At 43.4% G+C, this 22,565-nt stretch overlaps 1 protein-coding gene across 1 annotated transcript in view; it reads right to left on the minus strand.

Annotated features, from left to right (window-relative positions):
- The window catches only part of SACK1A (scaffolding CK1 anchoring protein A), an 86,368-nt gene that overhangs the window by 50,931 nt on the left and 12,872 nt on the right, over positions 1 to 22,565 (minus strand). Inside the window, exon 2 of the mRNA XM_089677535.1 lies at positions 1,048 to 1,215. Within this exon, the coding sequence (XP_089533661.1) occupies positions 1,048 to 1,215 (168 nt within the window). The remainder of the gene's footprint in view (positions 1 to 1,047; positions 1,216 to 22,565) is intronic.

The following is a 22,565-nucleotide window of genomic DNA, read 5'->3' on the forward strand; positions in this document are numbered from 1 at the left end:
CCCTGCTGATTCGATCCATCTATGGCCGGTTTAAATGTGTCCTCATATTCCATAGTTCTGGTATACTAAAGTAGATTGTACGGAGATTGCACAGTCAGATTGCACCGTGTATACTGAGCTCTGGATATGCTTTGATTATGAATATTATATTGTTGCACAGTTCAACGACTCTCCAATATCTGCAGTCAACAATGTTTCCCTAACTGCAAATGACCTCATTATGAAACCAATTATATTTATTGTTTCAGTCTATGTAATCTGATTGTTGCAGATGTTGGAGAGTTAATCCACCTGACACATTTTATATATCTTGGGGGCTCTATTGGTGAGATCTCGGGTCTGCACAGCAGCTGTGCTCATTATAAGGGGCTCCCTACCCCTGTTGGATTTTTTCTTGTGTAGTGCCCCTCTAGTTAGATAGGGGGAGCTGGCTAGTTTTTTCAGATAGGCTGAGTGGCAGCCTGGGCATGAGTCATCCTGGGTGTGAGTCAGCCAGGTCATCTTAGGTCAGGGCTGAGGGCTCTGCAGATCTGCTCCCTGATACCTAACCCTTCTCTAGAGACTTGATAAGTTTCTAGAAGGCAGTGGGTGGGGGTGAGGAGGGGCTGATCTGCATACTTAGGACACCCTGACCAATCTCCAGGCAGGAGGCTTGGCATGGGGTCAAGACAGCCCTTAAGTATGACTGTGCCTGCTCAGCAGTGGGAGAGTTCAGGTGGAGGATGGACTGATAGGCTGGGATGCAGGAACCTGGGAGGGGGCCCAGTGGGCTGAAGTTGAAAGGAGGATCGCTCACCCTTAGCACTCCTCTGAGAGAGGACCATCTGTGCAGCAGGGAAGGACCCAGCCCAGCGGAAGGCCAACCCATCAAGCAGGACTATAGAGGGACCCAAATCTCAGCAACTCTTAAGGAGTTATTGCTGCAGTTGTTTTATAATATGGATCAAAATGTATTTTTCTTTCAGTATTTTAATTTTAACACAGTAATACATGAATATGTCGGAGAGATGTACTCTCTATGAAATGATGGCAGCCTATGGCCCATACCTTCAGATGTATCTCATCAATCTGCAGTTTCTCACACATTTCATTGAAGCTTTGCAGTTTGGTGACATCCAGGAGCAGGTAGACAAATACGTTCCTTTTATTGGCCGCTTCCAGAATGTCGCAGAAAATCTCCACGTCTGTGAACTCGTCCATCATTATAGCGAGAACCTGAGCACAAGAACATCAGGAGATATTCAGTACATAAGAACAAAAGGCAATGGTGTCTTGCTCAAAAGATTATAAAGTCTATAGCACTAAGGTTAAAGGATATTCAACCCAAAAAACGCAATGTACAATATTGCATCTTAGTAGTCCTTATATGAGGTGGCTACATTAGTTTTCTTTTTTCAGAACATGTCTGCCAGTACAGCAGACTATCCATTGATTCTGTTAGAATTCGACTGTCCTTATAAATAGTGGGCATTGAGCTAACATCAAACAGCGTCATCAATTTTCCAATCTATTCTCTCTGAACTACAAAATACTTCCTCCTTTTGTAATGGAGATGAGAAGAGGAGGCAGCCTAGGGTGACATCGCTACTCCTCCATAGATCGAATATGGTGAGTGAGTGTTGTCCCCCTAGCATAGGGAGTGTGTTGCTGGCATATCACCAGGTGCAATTAAAAGGAACAAAAAGGAAAAAAAATGCAACCACAACATCTAAGGACTAAAAAACTGCCATGTGGTATATTTTTGGTTTTGTCATAATATACGCTTTAAGTAATACATAACAGGTATGTGGCGGGGAGAGCAGAGAGCCGGCTATGTGTGTCTTCATGTCACTGCTGTTATTTGTTGCTGCTCACACAAGGAGAAGTTCAAGACCTGGAGGAAAGAGATGAATTTATCTATAGTCCAAACTTTCATTTAAAGGGTTAGAACTTCTGCCAGGTCTTTTTTGTTGTCTGTTTCCCTCCCGGGTTATTCACCCTCTCTGTTTCTCCTGGTTACCATTGTTACTGGTGGGGCCTACCTGACAGGGCCCTAATCCCCTTCCAGCCAGCCTACCCCCAACCCCTTCCCCCCCGGTTGAAGCATAATGGGGCATCTCACTCATTACACTGTGAATATCTGTGGCAAAATTAGGAGAGGCTTAAAGTTTGAATCTAAGTACAGCACGCAGGGGTCAAAAGTATGTTATATACAGAGTATAGGAGTCAGGAAAATGAAATATACAGAGTGCAGAGGTGAGGGGTAGGTAATGTACAGACTGCAGGGGTCAGGCGTGGGTAATGCACATAGTGCAGGGATCATGCGTTGGTAATGCACATAGTGCAGGGATCAGGAGTGGGTAATGCACATAGTGCAGGGATCAGGCATGGGTAATGCACATAGTGCAGGGATCAGGCATTGGTAATGTACAGACTGCAGGGATCAGGCATGGATAAAGCACATAGTGCAGGGATCAGGCGTGGGTAACGCACATAGTGAAGGGGTCAGGAGTGGGTAATGCACATAGTGCAGGGGTCAGGTGTTGGTAATGCACATAGTGCAGGGATCAGGTGTTGGTAATGTACAGACTGCAGGGATCAGGCATGGATAAAGCACATAGTGCAGAGGTCAGGAGTGGGTAATGCACATAGTGCAGGGGTCAGGTGTTGGTAATGCACATAGTGCAGGGGTCAGGCATTGGTAATGCACATAGTGCAGGGGTCAGGCGTTCGTAATGCACATAGTGAAGGGGTCAGGAGTGGGTAATGCACATAGTGCAGGGGTCAGGAGTGGGTAATGCACATAGTGCAGGCGTCAGGAGTGGGTAATGCACATAGTGCAGGGATCAGGCGTTGGTAATGCACATAGTGAAGGGATCAAGCGTGGGTAATGCACATAGTGCAGGGATCAGGCGTGGGTAATGCACATAGTGAAGGGATCAGGCGTGGGTAATGCACATAGTGAAGGGATCAGGCGTGGGTAATGCACATAGTGCAGGGGTCAGGCATTGGTAATGCACATAGTGCAGGGGTCAGGAGTGGATAATGCACATAGTGCAGGGATCAGGTGTGTATCATACACGTAAGGTAGGGGTCAGCAGTATATAATATACAGGCACAGGGACCGAAAAGAATGGGACTTTGATTATACCTTGCCGGTGTTATAGAGAGATAAATAAAACAATATTACATAAAAATATCAATTTTATTATATACACAATAATTTAAATTAAGTAGAAAAATGTACATCACGTGTCACATATAATGTTCTATACATAAATGCTTCTATCATCTCATCTACGCGTTTCGTAGTTTTGTACCGCTTCTTTGTACTGTATCTTTAAATCTCATAGCTGGAGAGATGTACTACACAGGCTTTCGTGGACAGAGTATCTATATAGAGTTTGAAGCATTGGAGATAGTGTTTTGTTGGACATATTTGACCTATCTTGGTATACCGTCACGTCATTGCTATAGCCCTCTTTGGTGGTCATTTTAGGTGCAGGATCACATGGCTGGAAAGATGTAACATACAGGTTTTTCTTGGAAACAGTATCTATATCCATGTGTTAACACCATTACCAACACTCCATATAGACCAGGGGTGTCAAACTGGCAGCCCGCCAGCTGTTGTTAAACTACAAGTCCCATCATGCCTCTACCTTTGGGAGTCATGCTTGTAACTGTCAATCTTGCAATGCCTCATAGGACTTGTAGTTTGGCAACAGCTGGAGGGCCGTCAGTTTGACACCTGTGATTTAGACGGTTGGCTCTCTTTGCCCCTGGCGTGCTGTCCCACAGGCCGGGTGGGGGGAACTGGTGGGAGCTCACCTCTGCACCTGACCTGCTTTATATGTTTTAGTTTGTGTGGTTAATAGATGGATTATATTATTTCTTACTTCCTCTTTTATATAAACTGTTTCAAACCAATGTCCCAAAGAAGTGGAATGAAACCATGAAGCACATAGATAAGACGATAGACGTTTTTGTGTCTAGAACAGTGGTTCTCAACCTGTGGGTCGCGACCCCTTTGGGGGTCGAACAACCCTTTCACAGGGGTCTCCTAAGACCATCGGAAAACACATATTTTCGATGGTCTTAGGAACCGAGACACCGCTCCTCTATCAGTCTCCAGGCAGGTCCGCCCACATGCAGATACGTCCACTTTTCCCTGGACCGCGATGTGTGCGCGGGATGACATGCCGCCCCTGTCATCTGGCCACATCCCCGGGATCACTCAACAGCTCCGCCTCCTCGCCAGTGATTGGCCGCCGGAACTGTAGCTCAGGAGAGGCACACAGGCGGCCAATCACCGGTGAGGAGGAGGAGCCGAGCAGCAGCGCGAAGATCAAAGAAGATCGAGCGAGGGAGCGGCCGGAGAAGGAAGACAGCTGACAGGTAAGTGTCTGTAGCGTGCAGATGGTGCTGCTGCAGCTAGGTATAATGGCTGTAGATGGGAGAGGGAGGGAGCGAGCCCAGGCTGGAGCAGGAGTTAGCAAGGTAAGTATCATTGGTGTCAGTAGGAGGAATAGTGCCCCATCATTGGTGTCACTAATACCAATGATGGGGCACTATTCCTCCCACTGACACCAATGATGGGGCACTATTTCCTCCCCCCCCCCACTGACACCAATGATGGGGCACTAGTCCTTCCACACTGACACCAATGATGGGGCACTATTCCTCCCACTGACACCAACAATGTGACACTATTCCTCCCACTGATACCAACGATGGGACACTATTCCTCCTACTGACATCAGTGATGTGGCACTACTCCTCTCACTGACACCAATGATGTGGCACTACTCCTCCCACTGCAAAATTACAGTTATGAAGTAGCAACGAAAATAATTTTATGGTTGGGGGTCACCACAACATGAGGAACTGTATTAAAGGGTCGCGGCATTAGGAAGGTTGAGAACCACTGGTCTAGAACATTATATGTGACACGCAATGTAGTATTTTTCTACTGAATTTTAATTGTTTTAATTATTTTGTATAATAAAATGGATGTTTTATGTAATATTGTGTTATTTAGCTTTCTTCAGCACTGGTAAGGTATAATTAAAGCCCCATTCTTGTCAGCTTTCTGTACAATTTCACACAATTACAGGAATGATATCTACCAGTGTTCGTATGATCAATGCAGTATTGAAATGGGCCTTCATTATTTAATGAAGTTCAGGCATGAACCTATCATGTCCCATTTTTAAAGTTATAAGGATTTGACTAATGTAAATAAATGGCTAACTGAATGAAGGAAACCTCAGGTAGTGTCTTCATTAAGGATGTTCTTCATTTTCAACTTCTTTGTGATGGAAACCGCAAATCTGGGTTATTACATAGACATCGTTGAAGATTGATGGTGTCATATCCGTGACACGGGGTGAACCAGCTTCTGGCGTAGGTGAGGCTATACTACTCACTTCTTGTAGTTCAAATCTTCCCTACGGCTGTGCTAATTTACCTCTGTGTAATAATCGAAGCTGAAGGCATGTTTGAAAACTCAGTCAGGCTGATTTATGATGTATAATAAACAAAAGCAGAGATGTATGTGAAGGTTCTCATGTATCCAGAATGTGGTACAGCTAGTAGTAGTTAGTCACATGCAACTGGATTTGCTTTGTAATAATAAAGACTTTCGTAGTTTACACAGATTCTTTGGGTGTAATGAGGGGCAAAGAACATACCTAGCATCTAGCGTATATATCCAACACAGGTAGCACAGACATCTTAATTCAGCCATTCTTAATATGGGTTCTGTGGAACCATTGGGTCCCTCCAGAGGTTACTAAGGGTTCTTTGAGATGTGGCTGATTGACTTCCCATCTGCTCTGTATTCTTCCCACTGACCACCAATGTAAGGAGCATTCTTCCCACTGACCACAAATGTAGGAGCATTCTTCCCACTGACCACCAATGTAAGGGACATTCTTCCCACTGATCACCAATCTAAGGAGCATTCATCTCACTGATCACCAATGTAAGGAGCATTCTTCTCACTGATCACCAATGTAAGGAGCATTCATCTCACTGATCACCAATGTAAGGGGCATTCTTCCCACTGAACATCAATGTAAGGAGCATTCTTCCCACTAAACACCAATGTAAGGAGCATTCTTCCCACTGATCACCAATGTAAGGAGCATTCTTCCCACTGATCACCAATGTAAGGCACATTTTTCCCACTGATCACCAATGTAAGGAACATTCTTCTCACTGACCACCAATGTAAGGAGCATTCTTCTCACTGACCCCAATGTAAGGAACATTCTTCTCAATGATCAGCAATGTAAGGAGCATTCTTCCCACTGACCCCCAATGTAAGGAGTATTCTTCTCAATGACCACCAATGTAAGGAGCGTTCTTCCCACTGAATACCAATGTAAGGAACATTCTTCTCACACACAACCAATGTAAGGAGCATTCTTCTCACTGATCACCAATGTAAGCAGCATTTTTCTTACTGACCACCAATGTAAAGGGCATTCTTCCCACTGATCACCAATGTAAGGGGCATTCTTCCCACTGACCACCAATGTAAGAAGCATTCTTCTCACTGACCACCAATGTAAGGAGCATTCTTGCCACTGGCCACCACTATAAGGGGAGTTATTTGCATTGACCTCTGGTAAATTAATTTTAGCAGGAGTTCCTTGAGATCTGAAAATTATTTCAAGGGTTCCTCTGGGGTAAGAAGCTAAAAAATTTTTCCTAATCTAATCACCATGGGATGTGTCAAGGCAGATCTTGATTGTCCAATTACATAATTTGAAGTGTGAAGGTTGTGGAACTACCCTGTTCCAGCTGCTCCAAAGAGACAATCAAAGTAAATGTTTTTTGTAATTTTTTTTTAGTTATGTGAAGTCCGCTTCCTCCACTGTAGGTGGCACTCAATTGGAGCAGTTGCCACAGCTGAAGAGGAAGTCAGAATAGACCTGGTTTCTCTATAGTTTTCCCTGAGGACAGCCTTCCAAATGGCCATGCTGCATTCAGGTGACTCCTGGTGGCCATCTTGAATCAGTAGAGCCCTTATAAGTCCCTGCCCCCAGGTTTCAGCATGCTTTCTGTGGAGTGGTCAGAGTGGAGAAAGATCACCCATCTGTCATGGAAAGTGAATAGGGGCAGGGAAAGGTTCCTGATGAGTAGGGACAAGCAACCCTGCACAGACAAGCCGCAAATTTCCCTCTGAGACAGACGCTGTTGGTGCAGATCTTTACCCGTTGTATCTCTTCGCAATCTACCTCCCCACCTAGCCCCCCCCCCCCTATCTCCCCCTCATCTCTTCCCTCCTCTGACCTCGCAACCGCACTGCCCCCCTCCACACCCATGACCCCGCTTACCGTAACCCCCCCAGCTCTGCACTCCTTCAGCCCCGCTACCACTGAGGAAGTCACCAGGGTCTTCTCAGAAGCCCGCCTCACTACCTGCCCCCTGGACCCTATCCCCTCTCGACTCCTCCAGTCACCCCCCTCTTCCCTCATCTGCTCCCTCACCCACATCTTCAATCTCTCCCTCTCTACTGGCGTATTCCCCTCCCCCCTAAAGCATACGCACATCACCCCCATACTCAAAAAGCCCTCCCTGGACCCCTCTGACCTAAACAACCTCAGACCCATCTCCCTGCTGCCACTCACTTCCAAACTCCTGGAGCGCTTAGTCTACGACCGCCTAAGCGCCCACCTAACTGACAACAACCTCCTTGATCCACTACAGTCCGGCTTCCGTCCCCTACACTCCACCGAAACTGCCCTCCTCAAAATCACCAACGACCTACTAACCGCCAAAGCCAAAGGCGACTACTCTGTCCTCCTCCTCCTGGACCTCTCCGCGGCCTTCGACACAGTTGACCACCCCCTCCTCCTTAATAAACTACTCTCCCTTGGCATCAGAGACACCGCTCTCTCCTGGTTCTCCTCTTACCTATCCCGACGCTCCTTCAGCGTTTCCTACAATGGTGCCACCTCCCCTTCCCTCCCCCTCTCTGTTGGGGTCCCCCAGGGCTCTGTCCTTGGACCCCTTCTCTTCTCCATCTACACCTCCTCCCTTGGCAAACTCATACACTCCCACGGCTTCAACTACCACCTCTACGCTGATGATACTCAAATCTACCTATCCACCCCTCACCTCACCCCCACATTCTCCGCCCGCATCACTCACCTCCTAAACAACATCTCTGACTGGATGTCGCTCCATTTCCTCAAGCTCAACCTCTCCAAAACCGAGCTTCTCATCTTCCCTCCTGCCCGCGCCCCCCCCCCCCCCCATCCTATCCATCACTACTAACATCACCACCATCAATCCCGCCCAGCAAGCCAAAGTCCTTGGAGTCATTCTGGACTCTAACCTCTCCTTCCAACCTCATGTCAAATCACTTACAAACACATGCAGGCTCCACCTCCGGAACATCGCCAAAATACGCACCTTCCTTACCCCAGACACCACTAAACTACTCGTACACTCCCTGATTATCTCACGCCTTTACTACTGCAACTCCCTCCTCACCGGCCTAACCCAGTGCAGGCTCTCCCCGCTTCAGACCATCCTGAACTCAGCGGCCAGACTCATCCACCTCACCAGCCGCTCCACCTCTGCCACCCCCCTCTGCCTCTCCCTCCACTGGCTCCCTATCGCCCAACGCATCAAATTCAAACTACTCACTCTGACCTACAAAGCCCTTCACAACACTGCCCCTAACTACCTCACCAACCTGATTCCCAAGTACCACCCTACCTGTACCCTTCGCTCTTCACAGGACCTCCTTCTATCTTGCTCCCTGGTCTCCTCCTCACACGCACGTCTGCAAGACTTCTCCAGGTCCTCCCCCATCCTCTGGAACTCACTACCCCAATCCATCAGACTGTCACCTTCCCTCCTCACCTTCAGGCGCTCCCTGAAAACCCACCTCTTCAGGGAAGCCTACCCCACCCTCACCTAACTGCTGCTCTCCGTCATTCCTCCTACCACTCCATCCCCCACAGCCACTTCCTCCTGTACCACTACCCCCTCCCTCCTAGATTATAAGCTCGAAAGAGTAGGGCCCTCTTACCCCTCGTGTGCTGTTTGTAGGTGCTGTAATGTTTCATGTATTGTCCCCCCCCTCTATTGTACAGCGCTGAGCAAACCCTTTGGCGCTATATAAACTAGATGTAATGTAATCTCTGCACTGAAATGTGGTTCTCTCCCACTCGGGTTGTTTGTAATTGAGTATATTCTTCAATACCAATTTTTAAATTACTGCTTCCACACTCCGCTACACCTACCCACATAAGCTGTGTGAATGGGAACACATAAAGATATAGTGGGCTTTTCTCAAATTTGACTGTAAAAGTACACTTTAAAGCGTTACTAAACCCCGGACAATGCATTCACTATATCTGGTCTCCCACAGTACACAGAACATGGAAATGCAATTATTTTAGTAAATATAAACTGCTAAATACCTTTTCTCATAAAAAATGAGAGCAGTCTTGTGACTTCTATCAGTGTCCATCAGAGCACTGGGTAAAGCGTTTAGGAGGAGTTTACATTCTCCTCTGACTGTCCTATGAGGCCGCATGACCCCTGACCCCCTGTCTGCACAGCGTTGGTTGGCCCTTTGCTGATCACATGCACTCTCCCAAAGAAAAAAACAACTCTCTACTAAGTACTATGTACTGTGTACTATGGGAGACCAGCATGTGCAGAGTGACTCCACATGATATGTCTTATCAGGAGCTAAGAGGGGGGCACTGGAAGAAGGGGAGGGTCAAGAGCTCCTAGAGCTCTGTACTATCAGCAGATGGATTGGGGACAGTAGAATAAGGAGAGGTTCAAAGAAGACAGGATCAAACAGCTTTTTTTTTTTGCACAATGCAGAGGATTAACCCCTTAGGATCCACAGTTAAGACTTGTAGGAGGAGTTCTCATTCTGCTCTAGGAGGCTGCAGAACCCCTGACCTCTCTCTGGTCAGTGCTGATCACATGCACCCTCCAAGAAAAAAAAAACTCTCTAGCAATACACACCAAACCGAGCATGTGCAGGTTGCCCCCAAGGCTCAGTTCTATCAATAGCAAAATCCTATATTGTACTATATATTGTAATACTAGTTATATATTAATCAAGGGTGTCAAACCTCCAGCTGTTGTTAAACTACAAGCCCCATCATGCCTCTGCCTTTGGGAGTCATACTTGTAACTGTCAATCTTGCAATGTCTCATGGGACTTGTAGATTGGCAACAGCTGGAGGGCCACCAGTTTGACACCCGTGTATTAGAAAGTGTTCATTTTGACATTTGTGCTGTTTGAAAACAACACGGCAAATTCAAGAACTGTGTTTCATAAATTCCATTCACCGTGGCGCTCTACGTGGATAACAAGCAGCACAATGGCCGATTGTTCCTCCCACATCACGTTCTGCCATTTGTTTTGTGAAATGAACATAAATACGCATTGAGCTTCAAACAGCAAAACATTGCCAGGAGGCAAAAACTGGTCTGATCATTTATTTCAACTGCTGAAAAGCCAGAAACATGTCCAGCAATTTTCTGCATTCCAGAAAGATGTGCAATCTCCAAGATCTTCTGATAATTACCCACAGTGCTATTTTAGTCAATGTTACAAGATAGCTGTGACACCCCGCGACAACTCTGTAGAGGAAATGTTCATTCAACATATTTTAACTGTACCCACCCACATGAAGAAAAATATATTTGAAATATATTTTAAAGATATTCTTCCCAAATATATTGCCATATATTTGAAATGCTACAATTTTGGCCATATTCAATATATTTAAAGAAAAAAAAAAAAATAATAAAAAAAAAAAATATATATATATATATATATATATATATATATATATATACAGTATATATATATACACTGCATGTTGAAATGCGTTTTTATTACAAAATATATGAAAAATATTTTTAAACACATTTCAAATATACTGTATGTCTTTAAAAATACAAATCTACATTTTTGGAATGCATTTACAAATATATGTAAAAATATATGTTAAAATGACTTTTTTATATGTTTAAAAAAATCTGAAGAATATATTTAAAAATATATATTTTTAAAAATATATTTTTTTAAAATATGTTCTTCAGATTTTTTTTAACGTATAAAAAAAGTCATTTTCACATATATTTTTTACCTATATTAGTAAATGCATTCCAAAAATGTAGATTTGTATTTTTAAAGACATACAGTATATTTGAAATGTGTTTTTAAAAATATGGGTTATGGACATTAGATAGTAAACATGGGCAGCACAGTGGCTAAATGGTTAGCACTCCCACCTGGCAGTACTAGAGTTGCTGGTTCAAATCCCAACCACAGCACCACCTGCCTGGAGTTTGCATGTTCTCCCTGTGACCGTGTGGGTGTCCTCTGGTTTCCTCCCACACTCCAAAGACATGCTGGTAGGTTAATTGGCTCCTGTCTACATTGTCCCTAGTATGTGTATGTATGAATGTGAGTTAGGGACCTTAGATTGTACGCCACTTGAGGGTTAGGGACTGATGTGAATGTACAATATATATGTAAAGCACTGCATAAATTGACGGCGCTATATAAGTACCTGAAATAAAAGAATAATAACTCCTGCAGGAAAGAATTGACGTGAATGGCTCTATGCACGCCTGAATTCACATGTGAAATAAATTGCCATGTGATGAAAGAATAAATACAGCATTAGGGTGTTTTTAATTATCCTTTATGTCTACTCATTGGTGTCATGTAAGTACTGTGTTTCAACAAACAAGGACTGTATTCAGCACTGTTTACACAAACAGTTATATAAATCCTCGGGATGCGGGCAGCAAACACACACATTGTGCTACTCTGAATGTTCGAAGAATGAAAGGATTATAGGTGCCAGGTGTGGACAGATGTTGCACAACATCTGCGGGTTGAACATCTGCGGGTCTCAACTATTGCACAAGAGGGTACGGCAATGTCTCTTCCACAGTAAGGACACCTAATTACACACTAATCTGCAAACACGTTATACTAGATGCATGGAATAATCCCTTGGCACTGACTACAGAGCACATCCATCCAATGCAGCAGGTGAGCAGCTGCTGTATCTGGAGCATTAAAGAGAATAGATACAAAACCTCCTGTGCTCAGAGACCCAGATCAGAATTCAGTAGGTAGAACCATATATAAAAGTTCATCCAATAGCCAATCAAAGGTTGTGCAGTTTAACTACTTGGTGCCGGCACCTCCCGGCCCTTTGAGGGTTTCAGAAGTTGGGAGGCGGGACGGGGTTTAGGGTCATGTGAACACCATGACACGCCGTCACGGCAGTCACATGGTGGGTAAAGGTCCCAATCGAAAGAGGAGATCGGGACCTTTCGGTGAGTACCGAACATGTGTGCTGGGAGAGCGTAAGGCGCGCGCTCTCAGCACATGTTTTTTTTTAATAGAACGCAATTGTGCTCTAGACCCAGACGCCGGGAGGTTGCACATTTGCGTTCGTCCGGCGCCAAGAGGTTAAATACAAGGCTGGGGAAGCCCAATAGAAACTGTAACGAAGAACAAAAACAAAACGCACCAGCCTTGCGCAATTCCTCAGTAAGTAAAGGGTGAATTTATTAAATTGAGATATATTCACAAAAGTAGCAATGGTAAAAGCATATAAAATCCAACATCAGCGCACTGAAGTAGCAGGCAGGTGCGGATCCCATCAAGAGGGGAGACTCTCAGGATGAAGCTGACGCGTTTCGAAGGGGGATCCCTTCTTTCTCAAACTGAGAATACCCTCCTCTATATATAGCACAAGGCCATGTGTGAGCTTTCCCATATCGGCGGGACATTCACATCACAGGGTGTGGGGCAACAGGGTCACAAAACCACAGAACAAATACAAATAAACATAAAAGCATACTCAGGATAAATCAGTGTGTACCTATGTATAGACAATCTATGAAAATATAAATATTATAAACATTGTCCAAACACATATATATAATCCATGATCGCTCAATTAAATAATAAATAATTCATTGGAAATAGCAATATACAGCTATAGCCCTTTTGTTGTTATGTACCTTTTAGGATCTTTCCTCTATTTTATTTATTGATTGTACACATTGCTTTTACACTGTTTTATTCCTTCATTTTCATTCATTCATCTGGTCAATTCTTCATTTTTTTGTGCTATATATAGAGGAGGGTATTCTCATTTTGACTAGCTCTGAGAAAGAAGGGATCCCCCTTCGAAACGCATCAGCTTCATCCTGAGAGCCTCCCCTCTCGATGGGATCCACACCTGTCTGCTATTTCAGTGTGCAGATGTTGGATTTTATTTGCTTTTACCATTTCTACTTTTGTGAGTATATATGTCAATTTAATAAATTCACCCTTTACTTACTGAGGTAATGTGCAAGGTTGGTGCGCTTTTTTTTTTGTTCTTCGTTGCATTAAAGAGAATCCACAGAGCTTTTGAAGTCTTTTAGCTTTCAAAGCATATTCCGCCATTTGCAAACAATTCATAAATGCATCCACATTCATTAAACAATATGTGGATCGTGAGTGCAATGCAGTCTCCTGTAGACTTCTCTGGTTAAGGGGCTAGCGGAAGAATCAATGGACCACAATGATGTCTCCGGCCCAACTATTCTCCATTGAGAATTGCTGCAGTAGAAAATGTGACCTAAGGTCTTTACAGCCATGGACCTTGGTGAAATGATGACACAGCTGTGTGGCCATAGCCGTGCACAGCCAAACTCAATAAAAAAAATAACAGGAGCCTGCAGGAGAGGAACACTGGGAAACAGTAAGAGGTTTGGGGGGCAGGGAGTGAGTCTGCGTGGCTCTGGCAATAGTTCATGTGAGTGTAACCCATCTGATCCCATCTCCGCCATTTCTATACCCTCCAGCCAGCCAGCACCTGTTGGGTGAGGTCCAAACTCTTGTTAATGCTCTTCGGTGCTGCCAGTTGATTCTTCAGAACCAGAAAGGTGGACTTATTTTTTAAAGTACATCTAATTTTGGATGGAGTGGGAAGGAGTTGGAGTTAGACATGTGTGATTTGTTTCCTTATGAATCGAATTTCGGACAAAATTTGTGTTATTCAGATGTATCCGAATCTCAGATTCAGAATACATGAAACAAATCCAAAAATACGAAACAAATTCCACAAAAGAATGATTCTAACATAACGAATATGATGAAGTGAAATGATTGACTTAATAAATTACTTTGAAACAAATTTCATCATTGTGCACATCTCTAGTAGGAACTAGAGATGATCTTGAAGTGTCATTTAAACTCATCTCTATCCAAACATCCACTTTGTGCCATTTGTTTATAATTTTGGATGGAGTGGGAAGGGGCTGGAACTAGAGATGATCTTGAAGTGTCCTTCAAACTCATCTCTATCCAAACATCCACTTTGTGCCATTTGTTTATAATTTTGGATGGAGTGGGAAGGGGCTGGAACTAGAGATGATCTTGAAGTGTCCTTCAAACTCATCTCTATCCAAACATCCACTTTGTGCCATTTGTTTATAATTTTGGATGGAGTGGGAAGGGATTGGAACTAGAGATGATCTTGAAGTGTCCTTCAAACTCATCTCTATCCAAACATCCACTTTGTGCCATTTGTTTATAATTTTGGATGGAGTGGGAAGGGGTTGGAACTAGAGATGATCCTGAGTGTCCTGCAAACTCATCTCCATCCAAACATCCACTTTGTGCCATTTGTTTATAATTTTGGATGGAGTGGGAAGAGGTTGGAACTAGAGATGATCTTGAAGTGTCCTTCAAACTCATCTCTATCCAAACATCCACTTTGTGCCATTTGTTTATAATTTTGGATGGAGTGGGAAGGGGTTGGAACTAGAGATGATCCTGAGTGTCCTGCAAACTCATCTCCATCCAAACATCCACTTTGTGCCATTTGTTTATAATTTTGGATGGAGTGGGAAGGGGTTGGAACTAGAGATGATCCTGAATGTCCTCTGAACTCATCTACATAGAAACATAAATAAGTGACGGTCGACAAAGACTAAGTGGTCCATCGAGTCTGGCTGTTTTTTTTTTTGGTGTGCTTTTTTGTGTCTTTTTTTTATCTCTATCCAACCTTTCTCTATCTTTCTTGATAAATCTTCTTTTTTTTTCTATCTCCATCTCTATCCAAACTTGCTCTTCATGCCATTTTTTAAAATAAAGATGAATGGAGTGGGAAGGAGTTGGTACTAGATATGTTCTTGGGTGCCCTCCCATCTCATCGCTGTGAAAACCTCCACCTTGCACTATTTGTTATTCCAATCAGGCGTGGGTTAGGTCGTTCCCTGCCTCACAGCAGATATAAACAAAGTGATGGGATGCTGGTGTTGTTATTGCCCCCATATGGATACATGCCCATATATTGTCAATGACACTGGTACATGGTGATGAGGGAAGAGAGATGGTCTCATCAGTCTGCTGCTTCTCCTTCCCTGTCCAATCAGAGCCCGGGGCAAGGAGGTGACTATGTAGGTGGATTGCTAACTGCAGTAGAAACAAATGTGGTCACCAACCTGGTTGTGCAGTATGGCAGAGCTGTGTAAATCTCAGAACTGAACATAAATAACAAATCCCCTGGCAGGTAAAATACAGTAGTTCCCATATTTCTATTTCATTTATGTATCAACCTGTTTGCCTGGGGTTCATCTTTAAAAGATAAGTTCACTTTTGGAATATGTTACATGCTCCACCCACATTTAGGGTGTAACGTGTAACATGTTCTAGCTCCTGCCTCCCCCCCTTCCTCCCTGTGACAACGAGTAGGGATCCTCTCCTGCACCCACTGTCACAATTCACATGTGTCGCTGCCAATGGTCCTAAATGAACTGCAAGGGAACTGGTGAGTACTCTTATAGTTCATTGATTCTTCCTGCCATTCAGTAACTGCCTGCCTGTACGAGGTATGGACAGATAGTGCACTGAGAGTCTGCAGGATCCTGGCATTGCACCCACGATCTTCTGATCACAGGCAGCAATGTAAGCAAAAAATGAATGCACATTTTTTTCAACCTGTAAAAAAATGTACATTTATTATTTTTTGGTAAAAGGTGAACTTAGCCTTTGATATAGTTAAATAATGTGGCTTTAGGTCATTAAAATATTACCCTGGGTCAGAAGTTCTTTACTTTGCATCCCAAAACAAACCAAGAAGAGAAGCGACATAGTCATCTTGCTGGAACCTGTTGGGAAGGTTCATCTGCTGTCACCTTGGGCCACAACATTGACCTCTGTATTTTAGTGACCTGGCATCAATCGGCAAATGTTATGTTTCTGCCGGCTCCAGAGTGCTGAGCGATCTTCTCTTTCATGTGTAATGAGTGAAAGGATCATCGGCGCCAGGTGCTGGAAAATGTTCCAAAACATCATACATTTTTCAATATTTTAGATCTGTGGGGGTCTGATGGTACAGTAAAGTCTCATCCACAGTAAGGACAGCTAACTACACACTATTCAGAAAAATGTTATACTAAATGTACGGAATAATCACTGACCACAGAAAATATCAATCAGAAGCAGCGGATGAGAAGCAATTGTATCTGGAACATTAACTCCTAGGGGTTTGCCTAAGGGTAAAACAAATCTTAATGCCCAAGCACAATTTTACAACTTTGACGTGTTAGCAAAACCATACATATCATCACAACTACATTGTGCATCCAGGTGGATTATACCTTGTTTTTTTCAGGACAAATTGGGCTCTCATTTGGGGTTAAATAGTAATGGATATCTCCTGATTTTTTTTATTACCAAAGGAAAACTGGCCCAAAACAGTAAAAAAAAACATTTTTTTTAAAATTTAACTGTATACCGTATTTTTCGCTCCATAAGACGCACTTTTTCCCCCAAAAAAAGGGGGGAAAATGTCAGTGCGTCTTATGGAGCGAATATAAAGCGGCCGGTCTGGTATTTCTGCCGCCACCATGTCACAATACTGGGCCGGCCGCTCAGCTGTTCTCTCCTGCAGGGCCTTACCTGTTCCTCGCTCCAGCGCTGCAGTCTTCCCACGCTGGCTTCTGTGACAGCCGGGTACCCACTGCGCATGTGCTGCGCTTTGTGAATGGTCCGGTGTCTTCTGGGACACATGACAGGTCCCAGAAGGCGCCGGGCCATTCACAAAGCGCTTCTCGCGCATGCGCAGTGGGCACCCGGCTGTCACAGAAGCCGGCCCAGGAAGAAGAGGGAAGGACAACTCCACGGAAGTGGGAGCGGGTACCTGTCAAATTCAGGTACCAGCTCCCCCTCCCTCCCCAAAGGTCAGCAGTCTCTGGTCATTCCCTGCACTGTCTGCAGTCTCTGGTCATTCCCTGCACTGACTGCAGTCTCTGGTCATTCCCTGCACTGTCTGCAGTCTCTGGTCATTCCCAGCACTGTGTCCGCAGTCTCTGGTTATCCCCTGTACTGTGTCCGCAGTCTCTGGTCATCTCCTGTACTGTGTCCGCAGTCTCTGGTCATCCCCTGTACTGTGTCCGCAGTCTCTGGTCATCTCCTGCACTGTGTCCGCAGTCTCTGGTTATCTCCTGTAGTGTGTCCGCAGTCTCTGGTCATCTCCTGTAGTGTGTCCGCAGTCTCTGGTCATCTCCTGTATTGTGTCCGCAGTCTCTGGTCATCTCCTGTAGTGTGTCCGCAGTCTCTGGTCATCTCCTGTATTGTGTCCGCAGTCTCTGGTCATCTCCTGTATTGTGTCCGCAGTCTCTGGTCATCCCCTGTACTGTGTCTGCAGTCCATTGGTTCAGAATATTATATTTTCTTGTTTTTCGCCTCTAAAACCTAGGTGCGTCTTATGGTCAGGTGCGTCTTATGGAGCGAAAAATACGGTAGGTCTTGCTATTACCATATCCTACCACCAAAATAATTTCTGCTGCTCTTGACGATCGCAGCGAAAACAGCTACTATGCAGAGCCATACAAAGCAGCATGCTATTGCTGACAGGGGAGAGATCTGTATTGTTTACATACAGACCTCTCCCCTGTCACTGTTCCTTGGCAATCACCGAGAGCCAGCGGGGAATCTCCTTCCGGGACCCGATGATCAACAGCTGTAGCCACCAGTGGCAGCACACGGAAACAAAGAAAAGCAGTAAAATAGATTCCCTGCATCTGGCAATAACACCCCCCCAGGAACAATAGATCCCCTGGCAGCAATAGGTCCCCCAACAACAATAGATCCCCTGCAACTAAATACCCCCAGCAACAATAGACCCCCACAAGCAACTATAGATTAGCCAGCATCAACAGACGTCTCCCTTAACAGTAGATCCATTCCTTTAGATCTCTCTAAAGCAGTGGTCTCCAAACTGGAGCCCAGGGCTATATGAGGCCCTTTACTTGCTTTTATCCGGCTCTCCACCAATGATGGAACACTATTCCTCCAAATGATACCAATGATGGAACACTATTCCTCCAAATGATACCAATGATGGGGCACTATTCCTCCCACTGACACCAATGATGGAACAATATTCCTCCCACTGACACCAATGATGGCGCACTTTTCTTCCACTGACATCAATGATAGGGCACTATTTCTCCTGCTGACACCATTGATGGGGCACTATTCCTCCCACTGACACTAATGATGGGGCACTATTCCTCCTTGTCACTAATGATGGGGCACTATTCCTCCCACTGACACCACCAATGGGAAACTATTCCTCCCATTGATACCAGTGATGGGGTACTATTCCTCCCATTAATACCAATGATGAGGCACTATTACTCCCATTGATACCAGTGATGAGGCATTGTTTACTCCCACTGAAGCCAGGACATTTTCTTCTCCCACTGACCACAGCCTGGCCCCCTAAAGTCTGGAGGACAGTAAACTGGCCCTTTGTTTATAAAATTTGAAGACCCCTGCTCTAAAGCAACAATAGACCTCCTCAGCATCAACAGACCCCTCCCCCCACAACAATAGATCCCCTAGCAGCCAGCATCAATGAACCCGCCAGCACACGTCCCCCCAGCATTACATACATTCAGTGCTGGAGGTGCTGGAACTACATTCCCCCGCATTCCCAATGCAAAAAAGCCCTGGGCAACAGACATAGAGGTGGCTTTTTCTTGTAAAGTTATCCACCATATACAGGGGTTGGACAAATGGAAACACCAGGTCAAAGAATGAAATAATAATCTAATATGGTGTTGGGCTGCCTTTAGCATCCAAGACGGTCTGAATTCTCCTGGGAATTGACAAATATAAGTCTTGGGTGGTGGATAATGGAATCTGATTCTACTCTTCATACAAAAATCGTTCCAGTCCTCAGAGAGATGCCAGAGGCGGAAAACCTTGTTCTCCAAAATTGACCATAGTGGTTCTATGATATGGAGGTCCGGCGACTGCAGCACCCAGGGAAGGTGCGAGAATCTGCCTGCACGCTCCTCAAACCACGATTTGACAACACCAGCTGTGTGAATTCAGAGCATTGTTGTCTTGGTAAATGGCGCGGTCTTCGGGAAACAATGTCTGCACCATGGAATGCACATAGTCGGCCAAAATTTGTACATAGTTACTGGCAGTGACTCCGCCTTTCACGGTGAGGATGGGGCCTGCAAAAAACCAAGATATGGATGCCCAAACCATGATTGCGCCACCACCGTGCTTTAATGTTGGCACAAGACAGTCCAGGTCATAAGCTTGGGACAGTGTTTTCCACACGTAAACCTGTCCGATGATTGGGAATACACATGTGTAGTTTGTTTCGTTCAAAATCGAAATTTGAATGAATTTCTGTTATTTGGAGATTCGGATGTATCCAAATTTCCAATTACAATAGTAATGAATTTAAACAAATCTGAAATAATTAATCAAAATTCAGCCTAAATTAAAATTGGTTTGAACTCGAAAACACATTTGAAAACAAATTAAAATTGAAAAATCAATTTTAATTTAAAAACAAGAATAGAATATAATAGAACAGAAAAGAAAGAAATAGAAAAGAATAGAATAGAAAATAAAAGGATAGAATAGAAAAGAATAAAGGAAAAAAGAACAGAATAGAAAATAAAAGAATAGAACAGAATACAGTAGAAAATAATGGAATAAAACAGAACAAAACAGAATAGAAAATAAAGGAATAGAAAAGAAAAGAATACATTAGAATAGAATAGAAATGCTTAGGCTAGATAATCAAAGAATAGAATATAATAGAATAGAAAAGATTAGAATAGAATATCAAAGAATAGAATAGAAAAGAATAGAATTAATTAATAGAATAGAAAAGATTAGAATAGAAAATCAAAGAATAGAATAGAAAATGATAGAGTAAAACAGAGCAAAATAGAACAGAAAATAAAGGAATAGAATAGAATCAATTAGAATAGAATAGATTAGAATAGAATAGAAGATCAAACAATAGAAAAGACAATAATAGAAAAGATTAGAATAGAGAAACAAAGAATAGAATAGAATAATATAGAAAAACAATAAAGTAGAATAAAATAGAAAGAATATAACGACCTTCCAAAATTCCAATTTTGAATAGAATGAATTTGAATTCAAACACACATTAGAATGGAATATAAAATAATAGAAAAGAATAGATTAGAAAAGACTAAAATACTTTACAAAAAATTGTGAGCTGCGCTATGGTGATGTGAGTAGTAATCAACAAAGGCACTGTGAAAATTTTGCTGAAATAGATATTTCCAATATGGTCACTCAACTCTTCACATAGCCTATATACCATCAACAACACACAGGGATTGTGGTTACAGTTGAAAGCACTAACACAGCCCATGTAGTAAAACACACACAGCACACAGTTAACCCTTTGATCGCCCCACATGTTAACCTCTTCCTGCCTAGTGCCATTAGTACAGTGTCAGTGCTTTTTATTAGCACTGATCACTGTATTGGTGTCTCTGGGGATGTCAGTGACACCAAGTTAGTTCCCCTCCAGCGCCAGAATGTTCGCCGCAGTCCCGCTATAAGTTGCTGATCGCCGCCATTACTAGTAAAAATAAAAAATAAAGAAAAAAAATCCCAGTATATATACCGCCATTTGTAATTTACACGTATTGGGATTTTTTTTAGCAAAGACATGTCGCAGAATACATTTTGGACCAAATTTATGACGAAATTTGATTTTTTTCATTTTTTTACTGGACATGTTTAATAGCAAAAAGTCAAAAACAGTTTTTTTTTCTCAAAATTGTCGGTCTTTTTTTTTTATAGCGCAAAAAATAAAAAATGGAGAAGCGATCAAATACCACCGAAAGAATCCAGGTCCGCCAGAGGATTTCCCCCCATTCCTGACCAGGACATTTTTTGCGTTATGGGACTGCGTTACTTTAACGGACAATTGCGCGGCCATGCAACGCTGCACCCAAATTAAATTTACGTCCTTTTCCCCCACAAATGCTCTATTTGTAACGCAGTGCCATAACGCAAAAAATGTCCTGGTCAGGAATGGGGGGAAATCCTCTGGCGGACCTGGATTCTTTCCTAAATGCACAGAATATAACTGGATACTAACATTTATGGGTAAAGTTGATCCAGTGAATATCTGATTGCCTCTCGGGGGATAAGGAAATAATTTTTTCACCTGCAGGAGCAAATTGGTTCAGGCTCTATTGTTTTTTTTTGCCTTCCTCTGGATCAACTGTGGGTATAGGATTGTACATATAGGATTGTGAAATGTTTTTTCCCTTTTAATATTGAACTAGATGGACGTGTGTCTTTTTTTCAGCCGTACTGACTATGTAACTATGTGTGAGAGGTGTTGATCAAGAGCTGCATCTATACATGCATTCAAGTTTCTCCAAATTGTCAGTCTTTATTTTTTTTTTCATAACGCAAAAAATAAAACCACACAGGCAATCAAATACGACCGAAAGAAAGCTGAATAAGTGGGAAAAAAGGCCGTAAATTTAATTTGGGTGCAGCGTTGCATGACCACACAATTGTCAAAGTAACGCAGCACCATAACGCAAAAAATGGCCTGGTCAGGAAGGGGGGAAATCCTCTGGAGGGTAAGTGGCTAACGGTTGGAAATAGATGATCATCCATTTACATCCGCTAGTCCATAATAATACATGGGTGTCCACTTTTCATCCATAAACAGACATACGGAACGCCCGTGTGAAAGAGTCCTTACTTTCTCCTCCTAGCAATCAGCTTTCCATTTGCAAAAACAAAAACGCTCAAGCCTGATAATGCCTATAAAGTTGTGTACAAACACACACAAAAAAAAATAAAAAAAACAATGGAAAATTCCAGTACTCAAGTGTGAATGTAGCCGTATATATGGGGCCCATTGACACCCGGTAAAGGGCCACACGTCTTTTGGTTCAGCTCAGGAATGGGGTTTTAAGACATTACAATGTGACTTGGGTCAGAAGTTCATTGTGTTGCATTCCAAAGCAAACCATAGCAAGATAAGATGAGGAGCCCTAAGGACACCTTGCTGGAACCAGTTGGGTCACCTTGGACCATAATATTGACCTCTGTATTTTAGTGACCTGGCATAAATCAGCAAAAGTCATTTTTCTCCCAACTTTCAATCCAGAATGACCTTCTCTGTCACATGGCTGACAAAGGACATTAACAACACTCTGCCTGTACAGAAATAATGGCGGTTCTT

This window comes from Staurois parvus, unplaced genomic scaffold (genome assembly GCF_062004578.1).
Source record: "Staurois parvus isolate SC_StPar_1 unplaced genomic scaffold, SC_StPar_1.0 ptg000187l, whole genome shotgun sequence".
Lineage (NCBI taxonomy): Eukaryota > Metazoa > Chordata > Amphibia > Anura > Ranidae > Staurois > Staurois parvus.